This window comes from Bombina bombina, chromosome 3 (assembly GCF_027579735.1).
Source record: "Bombina bombina isolate aBomBom1 chromosome 3, aBomBom1.pri, whole genome shotgun sequence".
Taxonomy (NCBI): Eukaryota; Metazoa; Chordata; class Amphibia; order Anura; family Bombinatoridae; genus Bombina; species Bombina bombina.
The window spans coordinates 635,752,194-635,770,382 of NC_069501.1; the positions used below are offsets into that span (position 1 = coordinate 635,752,194).

Below are 18,189 nucleotides of genomic sequence, written 5' to 3' on the forward strand. Positions count from 1 at the left end.
TTTTCTTGTACAAGGTAGGTTATTCCTTTCTCAAAGGGCTTAGTCATAGAATATCTGGATTCTAATTATAAATGCCTATGGTTACAGTCTGGGTTTCAGTACTACATTTCCTTTGTACATACAGGGGTCCTTTTTTCTCTCAGCCCTTGACATGGAACCTAGGAGTTGTTCATTTTGGTTCCAGTTTTTGGAATAAAATAAAAGATTTTATTCAAATTTGTTCTTTGTTCCCCAAAAAAAGGAAATTTTTTTGGCCTATTTTGGATTTCAAATATTTAACAGATTTCTCAGAGTGCCTTCTATTTAAGATGGATTCGGTTTGTTCCATTTTACTCTAGTTCATCATGGTTCATATATGTTTATGATATATTTGAAGGATGGTTTCCTTCATATTCCTAGCCTCAAGGACCACCACAAGTTCCTTAAATCTTGTCATTTAAGACAAACGCCTTCTGTTTGTGGCTCTTTTTTACTATAGCTTCCAAACTCTTTGCGTGGGTTCTGGAAACTTCTTTGTCTATTATAAGAACCCAGGGTATTTTAATTGTCCTATTTGAGGAGACTATTGTTTTTCCTTTAGCTGAATTTTAATAAGTTTCCTGCTTCTTCTTTTTTTTTCTTTTTTTTGAGTGCAGCCTGGGAGTTAAGAGCTCAAGGAGTTGGTTTCCTCAGTTGGCGAGGTTAACAATACATTTTGTGAAATCTTCTTGTTTCTTCTCAGGCTTGCTCTTTTCTCAATTGAGATACTTGTGTCTGTTTTTTTCAAGTCAGACAATGTCACTGCTGTGGCATATTTTTATCTTTGAAGGGGAACCTCTAACTTCCTTACCAATGAAGGAAGTCACTTGAATTTGACTTGAACTGAGTAATGTACTTCACATCCCATAAGTGAATATTTGTGAGGCAGATTTCTTTAGTTTAGTTTCTTCATTTGGGGGGGTTCTTCTTCACAGTTTAAGGGCTTTTGCAGCTATTTGGTAATTCCAATTACCTTTTCTTTAATGTCTTTGTTTATTTTTCCACTTAGAGCCATAGTTCGAATCAAGCTCTATCCCTGATCAGTAATTCTGATTTGCTCCAGCTTGATCATGCAGAACTGGTAATGCAGACCTAAATTGAATGTCCAGGCTTCCTATTAGATTTTTTACACTGACTCAATATTTTTCTTTCTTTTACAAAGATATGACGAGTCCACGGATTTCATCCTTACTTGTGGGATATTAATCTCCTGCTAACAGGAAGTGGCAAAGAGCACCACAGCAGAGCTGTATATATAGCCCCTCCCTCCACTTCCAGTCATTCTCTTTGCCTGTGTTATACTAGGAAGACATGGTAAAGTGAGGTGTTAGTTTTAGTTTCTTCAATCAAGAAGTTTTTTTATTTTTAATGGCACCGGTGCATACTATTTTCCTCAGGGGGATATGGAAGAAGATTTCTGCCCTGAGCTTTGATGATCTTAGCATTTGTAACTAAGATCCCCGCTGGTTCCCACAAGACTTCTGAATGTAGCCATGAGGCATCTTCAGTGTGGATACCGGTTTCATGCTACAAGTAGCATTAAGGTATGTGCAGCCTTTTTTTCTGAGGAGACTTGGTGTATCAGAACTGGCTGGCATTATTTCCCTGTATGGGAATGGGGTAAGCAGTAAAACCTATTTTAATAAGAGGGGTGTTACTGGAGTCCCTATTTTATATTTATCATTAGTTGACATTTGGGCATTATGTGGCATGGGAGACAATATAAAAAACAATGTTTTATGTTTTTTATTTTTGGCACTTAAAACTTATTGGTTTTATGCTTGAGGGTTATATTGTGTGTGTATTTTTACTTTAGTGCAAAACTGCATTTCCATGCGGTGTTGTTTGGGCCTACTCCAACTTTTGACCTTAAGGGGCGGAGCTTATTTTGGCGCAATTTCTTCAGGCTTAGCAGCAGCAAACAGTAACTCGGTGGCTCCTGGACTGTGTAGCTGGTCTGAAGGGTTGGAAACTTGATTCGAAGTACCCTGGGGGCAGGTAGGCGCCACAGCAGAGCTGTGGCGAGGTGTAGAGTATATTTTTATCTATCTTTTGACTACATGTTGATATAAGTACTTCTAAAGCCTTATTTCTGCCCTTGCTCTGGATGCAGTAATTTTTGGATTAACCAACGATATTAAGTTAAATTTGGGAATAATTTAACGTTTTTTGTGCATTTTGGAAAAATTGTTCACTTTTTCTTAAAGGCACAGTACACGTTTTTTCTAATGTTTATTTTATGCTATAAATAAGTGTTTAAACTACTTTTGTGGTATTACTAGTCTGTTCAGCATGTCTGACATTGAGGTTTCTCATTGTTCTATGTGTTTAGAAGCTATTGTGCAACCCCCTCTAACATTGTGTAACTTTTGTACTGAGAGGGCTTTACAATGTAAAAAGCATATTTTAAATAAAGTAAGTGTGCCTAGGGATGATTCTCAGTCTGAAGAGAATCAGGATATGCCATCCAATTCTCCCCAAGTGTCACAACCTTTTATGCCCACACAAGCGACGCCTAGTACTTCTAGTGCGTCTAATTCCTTTACTCTGCAGGAGATGGCTGCAGTTATGTCAACTACCCTTACAGAGGTATTGTCTAAATTACCAGTGTTGCAGGGTAAACGCAGTAGGTCAAGTATTAATGTAAATACTGAATCCTCTGATGCTTTATTAGCTATTTCCGATGTTCCCTCACAGTGCTCTGAGTTGGGGATTAGGGAATTACTGTCTGAGGGTGAAATTTCTGATTTAGGGAATGTTTTGCCTCAGACAGATTCGGATGCTATGTCATTTAAATTTAATCTTGAACACCTCTGCCTGTTGCTTAGGGAGGTTTTAGCGACTCTGGATGATTGTGATCCTATTGTGATTCCTCCAGAGAAATTGTGTAAAATAGATAAATATTTGGAAGTTCCTACTTACATTGATGTTTTTCCGGTTCCTAAGAGAATTTCGGAAATTATTAGTAAGGAATGGTATAGACCAGGTATACTGTTTTCTCCCTCTCCTAATTTTAAGAAAATGTTTCCTATATCAGATACCATTCGGGACTCATGGCAAGCAGTCCCTAAGGTAGAGGGAGCTATATCTTCCCTAGCTAAGCGTACTACTATACCCATTGAGGATAGTTGTGCTTTCAAGTATCCTATGGATTAGAAAGTAGAGGGTCTACTAAAGAAATGATTTGTTAATCACGGATTTGTTTTACAACCTATGGCTTGCATTGTTCCAGTAACTACTGCAGCAGCTTTTTGGTTTGAGGCTCTAGAAGAGTCTCTTAAGGTTGAGACTCCATTAGATGACATTCTAGATAGAATTAAGGCTCTTAAGCTAGCTAATTCTTTTATTACTGATGCCGCTTTTCAAATTGCTATTTTAGCACGTAGAGCATTGTGGCTCAAATCTTGGTCTGCTGATGTGTCATCAAAACATAAGCTTTTAGCTATTCCCTTTAAAGGTAAGACCTTTTTTGGGCCAGAATTGAAGGAGATCATTTTTGATATTACAGGAGGTAAGGGCCATGCCCTACCTCAGGATAGGTCGGTTAAAATGAGGGATAAACAGAATAATTTTTGTTCCTTTCGGAACTTTAAAGGACCCCCCCCGCTTCTTCTTCTTCCACAAAGCAGCATAAAGGGGTGGCCCCCGACCCTACACCACATCTAGTAGGGGGCAGACTTTCTTTCTTTGCTCAGGCTTGGGCATGTGATGTCCAGGATTCTTGGGCACTAGAAATAGTGACCCACGGTTATCAATTGGAATTCAAGGATTTTCTCCCAAGAGGGAGATTTCATCTTTCAAAATTATCTGCAAACCAGATAAAGAGAGAGGCATTCTTACGCTGTGTAAAAGACCTTTTTACTATGGGAGTAATCTGTCCTGTTCCAAAATTGGAACAGGGACAGGGGTTTTACTCAAACCTATTTGTGGTCCCCAAAAAAGAGGGAAGGTTCAGGCCCATTTTTCGATCTCAAGTGTCTAATCAAATTTCTAAAGAGTTCCATCATTCAAGATGGAGACAATTCGAACGATTTTGCCAATGATCCAGGAGGGTCAATATATGACTACCGTGGATTTGAAGGATGCTTACCTTCATATTCCAATCCACAAAGATCATCATCGGTTTCTAAGGTTTGCCTTCTTGGACAAACATCAGTTCGTGGCTCTTCCTTTCGGGTTGGCCACAGCACCCAGAATCTTCACAAAGGTTCTAGGGTCTCTTTTGGCGGTTATCAGACCGCAAGGAATAGCAGTGGCGCCTTATCTGGACGATATTCTGATTCAGGCGTCAACATATCATCTGACAAAATCTCACACGGACACAGTGTTGTCTTTTCTGAGAACTCACGGCTGGAAGGTGAACATAGAGAAGAGTTCACTTGCTCCACAGACAAGGGTTCCTTTTCTGGAAACTCTGATAGACTCGGTAGCCATGAAAGTATTTCTGACGGAGGTCAGAAAATCAAAGATTTTGAATACTTGCCGAGCACTTCTGTCCATTTCTCGGCCATCAATGGCTCAGTGTATGGAGGTAATCGGATTAATGGTAGCGGCAATGGACATCGTTCCGTTTGCTTTCATCTCAGACCACTGCAACTGTGCATACTCGGTCAGTGGAATGGGGATTATGCGGATTTATCTCCAAAGATAATTCTGGATCAAGAGACCAGAAACTCTCTTCTTTGGTGGTTGTCGCCAGATCATCTGTCCCAGGGGACTTGTTTCTGCAGACCCTCGTGGGTGATAGTGACAACAGATGCCAGCCTTCTGGGCTGGGGTGCAGTTTGGAACTCCCTGAAGGCTCAGGGTGTTTGGACTCAGGTGGAGTCTCTACTTCCAATCAATATTCTGGAACTGAGAGCAATATTTAATGCGCTTCAGGCGTGGCCTCAGTTGGCTTCGGCCAAATTCATCAGATTCCAGTCGGACAACATAACGACTGTGGCATATGTCAATCATCAGGGGGGAACAAGAAGTTCCTTAGCGATGATAGAAGTATCCAAGATAATCAGTTGGGCAGAGGCCCACTCTTGTCATCTGTTAGCGATCTACATCCCAGGGATAGAGAACTGGGAAGCAGATTTTCTAAGTCGAGAGACTTTTCATCCGGGGGAGTGGGAACTTCACCCGGAGGTATTTGCCTCATTGATTCTCAGATGGGGCAAACCGGAATTGGTTTTGATGGCATCTCGTTAGAATGCCAAGCTTCCAAGATACGGATCCCGGTCAAGGGATCCTCAGGCCAAACTGATAGATGCCTTGGCAGTACCTTGGTTGTTCAGCCTAGCTTATGTGTTTCCGCCGTTTTCTCTCCTCCCACGCGTGATTTCTCGAATAAAACAGGAAAGAGCTTCAGTGATCCTGATAGCGCCTGCGTGGTCACGCAGGACTTGGCATGTGGATCTAGTGGACATGTCCTCTCTGCCACCGTGGAAACTTCAGTTGAGACAGGACCTTCTCATTCAAGGTCCTTTCCAACATCCAAATCTAATTTCTCTGCAACTGACTGCGTGGAGATTGAACGCTTGATTTTATCGATGCGAGGATTCTCTGGTTCAGTTATCAATAATTTGATACAGGCTAGAAAGCCTGTCACTAGAAAAATCTATCATAAGATATGGCTATCTTTTTGGTGTGAATCCAAGGGTTACTTATGGAGTAAAGTTAGGATTCCTAGGATTTTGTCTTTTCTCCAAGAAGGATTGGAGAAAGGGTTATCAGCAAGTTCCTTAAAGGGACAAATTTCAGCTTTGTCAATTCTGTTTCACAAACGTTTCGCAAATGTATCAGATGTTCAGTCTTTTTGTCAGGCTCTATCTAGAATTAAGCCTGTATTTAGACCTATTACTCCTCCCTGGAGTTTGAATTTAGTTCTTCAAGTTCTGCAATGGGTTCCGTTTGAACTATTATCTTGGAAAGTTCTGTTTTTGGTTGCTATTTCTTCTGCTCAAAGAGTTTCTGAGCTTTCAGCATTACAGTGTGATTCGCCTTATCTCATATTTCATTCTGATAAGGTGGATTTTACGTACCAAACCTGGGTTCCTTCCTAAGGTTGTTTCGAATAAGAATATTAATCAGGAAATTGTTGTTCCTTCCTTGTGTCCCAATCCTTCTTCTAAGAAGGAGTGTCTGTTACATAACTTGGACGTGGTCCATGCCTTAAAGTTTTACTTACAGGCAACTAAGGATTTCCGTCAATCATCTTCATTATTCATAGTTTATTCTGGAAAGCGTACGGATCAGAAAGCTACGGCTACCTATTTCTTTTTGGCTGAGAAGTATCATCCGCCTGGCATATGAGACTGCTGGACAGCAGCCTCGTGAAAGAATGACAGCTCATTCTTTAGGGCTGTGGCTTCCACATGGGCTTTTAAAAACGATGCATCTGTGGAACAGATTTGTAAGGCTGCGACTTGGTCGTCCCTTCACACTTTTTCCAAATTTTCCAAATTTGATACTTTTGCTTCTTCTGAGGCTATCTTTGGGAGAAAGGTTCTTCAAGCACTGGTGCCTTCCGTTAAGGTTCCTGTCTTGTCCCTCCCTTTCATCCGTGTCCTATTACTTTGGTATTGGTTTCCCACAAGTAAGGATGAAATCCGTGGACTTGTCATATCTTTGTAAAAGAAAACTAAATTTATGCTTACCTGATAAATTACTTTCTTTTACGATATGAGTCCGCGGCCCACCCTGTTCTTTTTAAGACAGTTTTTTTCTTTTTTATATTTTTTGTAAACTTCAGTCACCTCTGCATCTTTTTAGCCTTTCCTTTTTCTCTTCCTATACCTTTGGCCGAATAACTGAGGGTGAAGGGGAAGGGGAGGGGCTATATATACAGCTCTGCTATGGTGCTCTTTGCCACTTCCTGTTAGCAGGAGCTTAATATCCCACAAGTAAGGATGAAATCCGTGGACTCGTCATATCGTAAAAGAAAGTAATTTATCAGGTAAGCATAAATTTAGTTTTTTCTTTTATCTCAGGTCTTTCAATTTAAGCAGTCGTAGAATGAACTCTTAATTCATAATCTAGGTTTTATGGTTTTGGACAAGCTAGTGGACACTTAGAGAGACAAGATGAAAGTAAAATTGTAATTGCAAGATGATTTATGGCTCTTTAAAGGGATATGAAGCCCAACATTTTTCTTTCGTTATCCAGATAGAGCATGCAATCTTAGGTGTGTTTTTTTTTTTTTAACCATCGACATAGATTCTCACCACCATGAAAGAAAGGTAGAGCATGCAATCTTAAACAACTTTCTAATTTACTCCTATTATGATTTTTTCTTCATTCTCTTTGTATCTTTATTTGAAAAGCAGGAATGTAAGCTTAGGAGCCGGACCATTTTTGGTTCAGTACCTGGGTAGCGCTTGCTGATTGGTGGCTAAATGTATCCCTTTAAGCCACAAACATGCAGCTAGATTTAGAGTTCTGCGGCCAAAGGGGTGCGTTAGCTACGCATGATTTTTTCCCCCGCACCTTTTAAATACTGCTGGTATTTAGAGTTCACAGAAGGGCTACGTTAGGCTCCAAAAAGGGAGCGTAGAGCATAATTTACCGCCACTGCAACTCTAAATACCAGCGGTGCTTACGGACGCGGCCAGCTTAAAAAAACGTGCTTGTGCACGATTTCCCCATAGGAAACAATGGGGCCGTTTGAGCTGAACCTAACACCTGCAAAAAAGCAGCGTTCAGCTCCTAACGCAGCCCCATTGTTTCCTATGGGGAAACACTCCCTAAGTCTGCACCTAACACCCTAACATGTACCCCGAGTCTAAACACCCCTAACCTTACACTTATTAACCCCTAATCTGCCGCCCCCCGCTATCGCTGACCCATGCATATTATTTTTAACCCCTAATCTTCCGCTCAGTACACCGCCGCAACTTACATTATCCCTATGTACCCCTAATCTGCTGCCCCTAACCCCCGCCGACCCCTATATTATATTTATTACCCCCTAATCTGCCCCCCCCAACGTCGCCGCTACCTACCTACAATTATTAACCTAATCTGCCGACCGGACCTCACCGCTACTCTAATAAATATATTAACCCCTAAAGCTAACCCTAACACCCCCCTAAGTTAAATATAATTTTTATCTAACGAAATAAAATAAATCTTATTAAATAAATTATTCCTATTTAAATCTAAATACTTACCTGTAAAATAAACCCTAATATAGCTACAATATAAATAATAATTATATTGTAGCTATTTTAGGATTAATATTTATTTTACAGGCAACTTTGTATTTATTTTAACCAGGTACAATAGCTATTAAATAGTTAAGAACTATTTAATAGCTACCTAGTTAAAATAATTACAAAATTACCTGTAAAATAAATCCTAACCTAAGTTACAATTAAACCTAACACTACACTATCAATAAATTAATTAAATACAAATACCTACAAATAAATACACTAACTAAAGTACAAAAAATAAAAAAAGAACTACGTTACAAAAAATAAAAAAATAATTTACAAACATTATAAAAATATTACAACAATTTTAAGCTAATTACACCTACTCTAAGCCCCCTAATAAAATAACAAAGCCCCCCAAAATAAAAAAAATGCCCTACCTTATTTTAAAATAAAAATTGAAAAGCTCTTTTACCTTACCAGCCCTTAAAAGGGCCTTTTGCGGGGCATGCCCCAAAGAATTCTGCTCTTTTGCCTGTAAAAAAAAACATACAATAACCCCCCCCCCCCAACATTACAACCCACCACCCACATACCCCTAATCTAACCCAAACCCCCATTAAATAAACCTAACACTAAGCCCCTGAAGATCTTCCTACCTTATCTTCACCACGCCGGGTATCACCGATCCGTCCAGAAGAGGGTCCGAAGTCTTCCTCCTATCCGGGCGATGTCTTCATCCAAGCGGGGGCTGAAGAGGTCCATCATCTGGCTGAAGTCTTCATCCAAGCGGGGGCTGAAGAGGTCCATCATCTGGCTGAAGTCTTCATCCAAGCGGGGGCTGAAGAGGTCCATCATACGGCTGAAGTCTTCATCCAAGCGGGGGCTGAAGAGGTCCATCATCCGGCTGAAGTCTTCTATCAAGCGGCATCTACAATCATCTTTCTTCCGGCTCCATCTTCATCCCGCCGACGTGGAACATCCTTCTTCACCGACGAACTCCCGAAGAATGAAGGTTCCTTTAAGGGATGTCATCCAAGATGGCGTTAGTTAAGAGTGTGTATTAAGCGCCTAGCGGCTGGGTTAAGATGGGCCTAATATACTTACAAGACCACAGAGTAAAGAAGTCCTAAATATGTGTTGTAATATAAAATCACATAAAATCACCCAATATAGGGAATGAAATGTAAAAATTTTAGTTTATTACAGATAATAATAACATAAGGAATATAAAACCAAACAAATAAAAAGATCCGGATCTGGTGAGTCTCCTAAAAAATCCTAAAAACACCAAAGAGGCTGTCCAATGGGTAAAATCCTGAATATACTTTAAAAATCACACAGTCACAAAGTCTTGACCTCCAAATATTTAGGTAGCAGAGTTGAGGTGATGCAGGTGATGAAAAAGCCAAAGATGATATGAAAAGGAGAAAAATGTAAAAAATGTGAAAATGTGGATAAATATGAAAAACAAAAACGGAAAACAAAAATTGAAAATCAAAAATCAATTTTTGTTTTCCATTTTTGTTTTTCATATTTATCCACGTTCACACATTTTTCACATTTTTTACATTTTTCTCCTTTTCATATCATCTTTGGCTTTTTCATCACCTGCATCACCTCAACTCTGCTACCTAAATATTTGGTAGGTAAAAGAGCTTTTCAATTTTTATTTTAGAATAGGGTAGGGCATTTTTTTATTTTGGGGGCTTTGTTATTTTATTAGGGGGCTTAGAGTAGGTGTAATTAGCTTAAAATTGTTGTAATATTTTTATAATGTTTGTAAATTATTTTTTTATTTTTTGTACTTTAGTTAGTGTATTTATTTGTATTTATTTGTAGGTATTTGTATTTAATTTATATAATGATAGTGTAGTGTTAGGTTTAATTGTAACTTAGGTTAGGATTTATTTTACAGATAATTTTGTAATTATTTTAACTAGGTAGCTATTAAATAGTTATTAACTATTTAATAGCTATTGTACCTAGTTAAAATAAATACAAAGTTGCATGTAAAATAAATATTAATCCTAAAATAGCTACAATATAATTATTCGTTATATTGTAGCTATATTAGGGTTTATTTTACAGGTAAGTATTTAGCTTTAAATAGGAATAATTTATTTAATAAGATTTATTTTATTTCGTTAGATAAAAATTATATTTAACTTAGGGGGGCTTAGTGTTAGACTTAGCTTTAGGGGTTAATACATTTATTAGAGTAGCGGTGAGGTCCGGTCGGCAGATTAGGGGTTAATAATTGTAGGTAAGGTAGCGGCGACGTTGGGGGGGGGGCAGATTAGGGGTTAATAAATATTATATAGGTGTCGGCGGTGTTAGGGGCAGCAGATTAGGGGTACATAGGGATAATGTAGGTTGTGGCGGTGTGCGGTCGGCAGATTAGGGGTTAAAAAAATTTAATAGAGTGGCGGCGATGTGGGGGGGGCCTCTGTTTAGGGTACATAGGTAGTTTATGGGTGTTAGTGTACTTTAGGGCACAGTAGTTAAGAGCTTTATGAACCGGCGTTAGCCCATAAATACCGGCGTTAGAAAGATCCCATTGAAAAGATAGGATACGCAATTGGCGTAGGGGGATCTGCAGTATGGAAAAGTTGCGTCTGGAAAGTGAGCGTTAGACCCTTTCCTGACTGACTCTAAATACCAGCGGTAGGCCAAAACCAGCGTTAGGACCCCCTAAATCTAGAACTCTAAATCTAGGCGTTAGTGTTTTAATAAATCACTTTGAACAGTATACTTAGTAACTGTTCATTTTATTAACTCATGATGCACAGCTTTTGAACAATAAGAACTTGTGGTAAATGTTTTTAATTTGCATGACCGCATTCACCATTGCATCCTCCTCAGTTTTACTCTTTAATTCAATATATATAAGGCTACTGTTTGTTTCCCTTTTGTCAAAGGGCACTAATCCCTCCTTTTACTTTCAGCATTACAAATGATAGTATAAGTGTTGATTACAGTGGGATTTTTCAAGCCTGCCAAGCTGTTTTCAGTGTTCTGATACATTTCTAAGTACTGTAAATCAGCACCTAACATCAATCAAAAACAAACGCTCAACATTTCAAGCCACTCTCTTAGACATGACTACGGGCCAGGTAGTGGCTTGAAACATATGTGGGCAAATAAATGTCCTTTCAGAGATATTTGCTTGAACTGCTTTTTTCTTTGATATTAGTGGTTTTCCATCAATACCTGTTTGCCACAAAAGTTTAGAGATATTTGAGAGACCAATTCAAACTTGTTGCCAGCACTCAGTTTCACAACCTATTATGGTTGATCCCCAGAATTACTACTTGGAAAAACTCCAGAGACCAGGGCATTATAATATAGATTTATTTAGATATTTGTTAAGATATTATTCTCCTCTTTGCACCAAGAAGGTATTTAAACTACCAACACTAAGATCTTTCAAGATTCGTAGTCTAATTTGAAGTGAAGAACAATCTTATAATTTCAGTAAAAAATATGGAATTATTTCTGTAATTAATAAATCCTCTATTCAGACAAGCCTTACTGTCAGAATATTGATTCATCTTTTAGGTTAACTGCCTTTTCATTCCCTTGATTTACTGTGTAAGATGGAGAATGCATCACAAAATTGTGTTAACTGAATAATCCAATACCGACCATTAGATTAGTCAAATACCAAAAGCAAAGAGTCCTCTGGCTTAAAGTGAAGGTAAACTTTGATGAATGAAAGCCCTTTTTTAAAAAATACTATTAAAAACAGGGGCACTTTCATTCATCAAAGTTTACAAAGCAGCCGTTTTGATTAAAAACTTACCTCTCTTCTTTGCACAGCCAGAGCAGCTTCCCCCACCCGGAGATCCTCTCTTCACACGTCAATGACTAATCCAGCTTCCTCCAAGCTTTGATGAATGAAAGTGCCCCTGCTTTTAATAGTATTTTTAAAAAACAGGCTTTCATTCATCAAAGTTTACCTTCACTTTAAAGATAAAGACAGTCTTTATTTTCAACGATCCTCAGCAGAGATCCTCACAGAAAAGAAAGAACAGTATAAAATATATGCGCAAGATCCCACACTTGAGTCGATTCTACTCACGTGTTGAGCTTTAACCAGCTCTACTATAAGCGCTCTATAAGAATAACCTCCCGGTTCACAGCATACAAATTACAATTTATTAAAAACAATATAAAGACATAGGTCAGAGCTAGTTCATGCGAGCCATATAGATAACATTGTGATCACGCCCGTGGATTGTGGCAGACACTGCACTAATTGGCTAAAATGAAAGTCAACAGATAATAAATAAAATGTCATGTGATCAGGGGCTGTCAGAAGATGCTTAGATACAAGGTAATCACAGAAGTAAAAAGTATATTAATATAACTGTGTTGGTTATGCAAAACTGGGGAATGGGTAATAAAGGGATTATCTATATTTTAAAACAACAAAAATGTTGACTGATTCTTTAATCTAAAGTAAGACTTTAGGATGACTAAGGTTTAGACTGTCCCTTTAAGGCCAAGTTGATTATACAACAAGGTTGTTGAAATGTTTTTTAGTATCAAGAAAAATGTCTTCTAAAAAAAAAAAATAGATATCCCTGTGCTGTGAAGTTTAATTTCTAGAAATTGCATGAATGTGAGAACTGATTTTGGTACTTTTTTTTTTTTTTAGGTTCGTTTTGGAACAGTATAATGCCCTCTCCTGGTTAACCTGTGATCCAGCAACTCAAGACAGACGTTCATGTTTGCCAGTTCACTTTGTGGTGCTTAATCAGTTATATAACTTTATCATGAATATGCTGTGATATTTGATGGGAAAACTGTAGGAAAACCGCAAGAATACTCTCCATTACAGGATTTTGAAATCAATTTTCACAAGACACTCACTACAAATATGAGTATATTGCACTTTCTTGCAGTGGCAGTTCATCTTGGGGGAATTTGCATTTTTTTATTCAACATATTCTGACTTTTTTATTTTGATATTTCTGGAAATGAATTATTGCTTTAAAGATTTGGAATCCAATTGAATTTTAAATATTTAAACAACACAGGTAATCATCCATGGAGCCAGTATTTGTTAGAAATACCATCCTTTCGCTGCCAGATTCAAATAAATAATACAAACTTGGCGATGATATGAGGAGCAATTAAGAAGCTGTTGAACTTCTAAACATCATGGAGATGTTACATGGATTCTAATGTCTATTATCAATATTATACATAAAATGCCTGCATCTCTTATTTATTGTAAGTTTTTAAATGTATAAATTGTCTATTTCTTAACCTTTTATAAAAAAAACACATGAAAACAAACACTTTTTCTTAGAAGGTTTATACGGCCTTCGTGCTTTAAAGCAAATGGTCTAAAATATATGTAATTGTCTTAATTAAAAGTTGCAGTAGGTTGCTTCTAGATCATTATTTTTTTGTAAAGGGGTGGGTGACATGGCTTTGTATTGTATTGATGTACAGTTTAATGGGGAAATGGGAGGGATAAAGTCCATACCATTGTGTGTGGGGAATTTACATTACTGTACATGTACAGTAATGATCTTCACTGTGTTTATGAATCTGAAAAGGTACTGGGTCTTAACTTTTTTATTATTATTATTATTATTATTAAAATCACACCTTGAAAACAGTTAACTAATGGCAATATATTATTGAATATTGTAAATAGTTTAAACTGTAGTGACAGTTTTTGTTAAATTTTTGTATGTCTGTCCAGGTCAGTGACTGTTTGTTTTTATTAGGTTTATTTCAGAAATACATTATTGGTTGTGTTTTTTTTTTTGTTTTTTTTTTGGGGGGAGGGGGGTTTCTCGTATGAATAGAACATGTATTTATTCCCCAAATTACTGTATTCATATTGGATATAGTTGTTTTCCAATGAATGACAACAGAATATATACTATAAATATATTTATTAAGTGAAATGGGTTTTTCCATCTATAGTATAGACAAAAGCAGTCAATCTTGGATAGTATTGTGTATATAGACTGTAGGGTTCTTTGTTTTGGGGTTGTTGTTTATTTTTTGGGGGGGGGTTGGCAAGGTGATTCTGATCATTAACTCAAGATTATCTTGGTGATTTCTAAAAACCTATCAACTTGAAAAAAAAGCTAATTTTTATTCAGAAAGCTTTTCTTTTTTTTTAATTTTGTTTGTAAATACAGAATATTTTACAGAAGGAAAACGTTCATAGATAAGACAGAATACATTTTACATTATTTGTGTGTGTATATATAATATATGTGCACACAAACATAGATATATACAAATAAATATATATAAAAATATTTAAGAGCATATTGGGTTTTTTTTTTTTAAGACTTGGTAAAGAAGGGTTTAAAACACTTTTTTAAAAAGCCCCTTAAGGTCATCTTAATGCCTTCAGGAAATAGTGTAATTTCTGTAGACAAAAGTACTTTCACTTTTGTAAAACATTATGTGGATAAAAAATGGTTGGTATTTTTATTTAATCTTGAGTTTAATACAGTATTTTCTTTTTACATAGGGGTTTACCATTGTTTAAATTTGGACAAGTTTCTTGATAAGTCGCTTTGACTTTTAACTCAGGGTAATAAAACCTGTTCCAAATTTAATTCACACTTTAGGCAGAAATAAAAAGGAATTTGTGGGCAATGCAAAACTCAAGAATAAACACCCTACAAAACAGCGCCCAAGTAATTTCATTTCCTGTCATAATTTTTAAATCGTGAAAACACAAGGGACATGTAGTTTTTATAACCATAAATTATCATCTAAGCCTTTTATCCTTTTTTTGTTTTTTCATTGTGTTTTTTTATTTTTAAATCCTTTTTATTTTCATCATAACTTAACTATTTTATTTCAGGCTTGTCTAACCTATGGCCTCAGAACCATAATGTCGCCCTCCAGTGATTTTTCTCTGCCTTTCCATTGTGTCATCCAACCTCTATATCTCCTCATTGGCTTTCTGTCTCATTTTTGCATCCAGTTAATTCATATCCTCTTGGTTAGCTCACCTAGGTATGCATGTATATAAAGTAATTGTTTAGGAAGATTAGTAAAAAAAAAATCAAATTTTTGCTAAAGTTTTTCATACTTTTTAAAATTTAATTTGAGAAAAATAATCTGATTCATCATCACTGGCATACACTTTACCACACTAAATTATGAATGTAACAAATTTCCTTTTATTATAGACATTTTCTTAGGGATATGTAGTTTAAAATTAAAAAACATAAAAAATATATTTTAATAACATATTATGCATATTAAAATGAATTGCACTTGCACAGCTATAACAAAGTAATGTTGAAAAAAAATACTAAGTTCTAAATATTTATTTGCTAAGAGAACCATATTAAACATGCCACTGGTGATATACTTTCATCTTATGTAATTTGGGGTTTGTTTTATTTATTTATTTTTATAAATATTTATATAACCATCTTAAAATGAATCTTGAATCCTATTAATGACAGGAAGAATGAGTATTTTGTATCAAAAATCAAACAAATAAAGTTGGTTAATATATGATTTCATAGTAAAACCACTGTTTTTGTTCATCTCATTCTTGCATATCCCTCCTTGTCACCAGCTTTTGAACATACTAGTATACAGGAGGGTTTTATTTAGTGTGCGTGTGCTCAAGAATACTGCGGTTTTGTTATGGAGCCTCATCTTGGCTTTCCTTTAAATATCTTGTTGACAGTTTAGTGCTAAATGCAAGGCCAAAATAGCCTATTTGAAGCAAATTTTAGTCACAAAAGTAGCCAAAAAATATTTAAATTGTATTGAATATTTTATATTGCACCCTCCTTTATAATTGCAGTTTGTGATATATTTTTTGTTAGATTGATAACTTATTTTGCAGTATTGTATTAGAAACCTATAAAGATTGAACAGGTTGAGCTTCTAGAAAACCAAACTGTGAAGTGTGGGATCTGAACAAAATTAAAGTTTGTGATTAGTTAACCACATCGCTTTTTTTAAAGAAAATTCATGTATGCAGTTTCTTCTAAGGGCTAATTCCACTTAAAAAACTGTATGTCGGCTATTTTAATTAATTTAATTTTACATTTATTTTGGAGGTACTTAAAATAATAATTGCTTGCTCTCTATTAAATTGCTTACCCTCTGTTAAATAGGATAAGTCATTTAAGGGACAGTCTACACCAAAATTGTTATTGTTTGTAAAAGATAGATAACACCTTTACTACCCATTCCCCAGCTTTGCACAACCACATTGTTATAGTAATATACGTTATAACATTTAAACCTCCAAATTTCTGGCTGTTTCTAAGCCACTACAGACAGCCTTATATCACATGCTTTTTTATTAGCTTTTCACAAGACACTGTTAATGCATTTGTGCCATATAGATAGCATTGTGCACTGATTGGCTAAAATGCAAGTCAATCACTAATAAATTAATAGCCTTGGGATAAGAGGGTCGTCTGCAGAGGCTTTAGATACAAGGTAATCACAGAGGTCAAAAGTATATAAATATAACCATATTGCCTGTGCAAAACTGGGGAATGGGTAAATAAGGGATTATCTATCTTTTTGGCGTATACTGTCCCTTTAAATATATGTAATTTGTTTGTCAAGCCTTATAACATATCTAAGATGAAAAGTACATTTGAGTTTCAAAACATTTTAATGCTCTGGTGAAAAGGATTCCAAACTTAATCCTTGGTTTTCTATGGTAATTTTTTTTTATATTTATATGCAAGTATTGTTTTATTCGTATTTATTATTAAATCTAACGTAAAGCATTAACAGTTCAGAGGGCTGTAAATTTAAATGAAAAGTAGTGCTCACTTTTTTCATATAAGTTATGAAATGTATTAAAGGTGGGGTTTTTTGTTTGTTTTTTGCTTTGTCAACTTAGTGTTAAAATAGGACACACGTTGATTAGAATAGTAGTATAGCAGAATCATTTATGGTAACTGCTGTTCTTTCCCCCCCCCCCCCCCCCCCCCCCGTTACAATTTTTATTGGATGATATACCTTGACCACTGGTTCCAAATTTTCCAAGCTCAGATTTTACACCTTTTATATCACATAATTTGTTGTTTATCTAACCCAAGACTTAAAAGTCATTAAGTAGGAGGGACTTTGCAGAGACAAAAATTCAGAAAATGTAAAGTTGTATTGGCATCGCTATTGTGGAATGCAGTCAGTGAGAACTTGCTTTGCTAGTTATACTCAATTATACTGCAATTATAATCATCTGTGTCCTTTTTATATTTAAAGCTTTTATTAGTTTATACATAATCAAATAACACTACGGATCCTCAGATGCTCACTTTACTTATTTTTATCAGTGATGTTTTATTTTAATTTGTTTAAGTTCAACCAATACATGAAAGATTAGTCCTCTTAATTTAAAAGAAATTGGTGTATAGTTAATCCTACAGTGTGTGGTCTACTCTTGAGTTATATAGCTTGCATAAATTCCATTTTATCTGTTATTGTTACCTAATAATTATTTGCAGGAGTATGTCTAATTACTTTGGTTAGGTTGATGTGAGAGTTTGATTTTGATTAGGAATTCATTATAACTACTTAAAACTAGGTATTAGAGAAAATGTGGACTTTCTACAAAAGCTGGTTCACTGTTTGGGGACATATTGTTTTCCCCAACTGAAATGGTTATTGGTCCAAATGTATTTTGTTTGTATGTCTCTTCCTCCACTAGAATGCAAAATGAAGAACAAATATTTTTGCTGCCAAGTGCCATAAATATAACTGTACAGAATGTGGTTAACAAAATGAAAAGATTTTACTTAAAAAGAAAATAAATTATTCATGAAGCCTTCCTTGTGGTGTTTCTGTGATTTACACATTTTAGACTTAACAGGATTCCATTGAACTATCGAGTCTGCAGCACAAACCATGTAGGCCGTTGAGACTGCTGAGGTCTGTTGGCTTTTCCTGACATTGATATTGAACATGGATTTTTTTTTAAAAGTTTTTTACTCCTCTGAAACCAATGTCTTTTGGATTCTTTGGTTATAACACATTGAACATAGAACTGTAAACC

The 18,189-nt window shown here is 36.1% G+C and overlaps 1 protein-coding gene across 1 annotated transcript in view; it reads left to right on the forward strand.

Moving 5' to 3' along the window:
• Positions 1 to 17,964, forward strand: part of MED13 (mediator complex subunit 13) — a 1,182,528-nt gene extending 1,164,564 nt beyond the window's left edge. The window contains exon 30 of the mRNA XM_053707341.1: positions 12,823 to 17,964. Coding sequence (XP_053563316.1) covers positions 12,823 to 12,955 — 133 coding nt within the window. The 3' untranslated portion in view covers positions 12,956 to 17,964. The remainder of the gene's footprint in view (positions 1 to 12,822) is intronic.
• Positions 17,965 to 18,189: the final 225 nt, after the last annotated feature.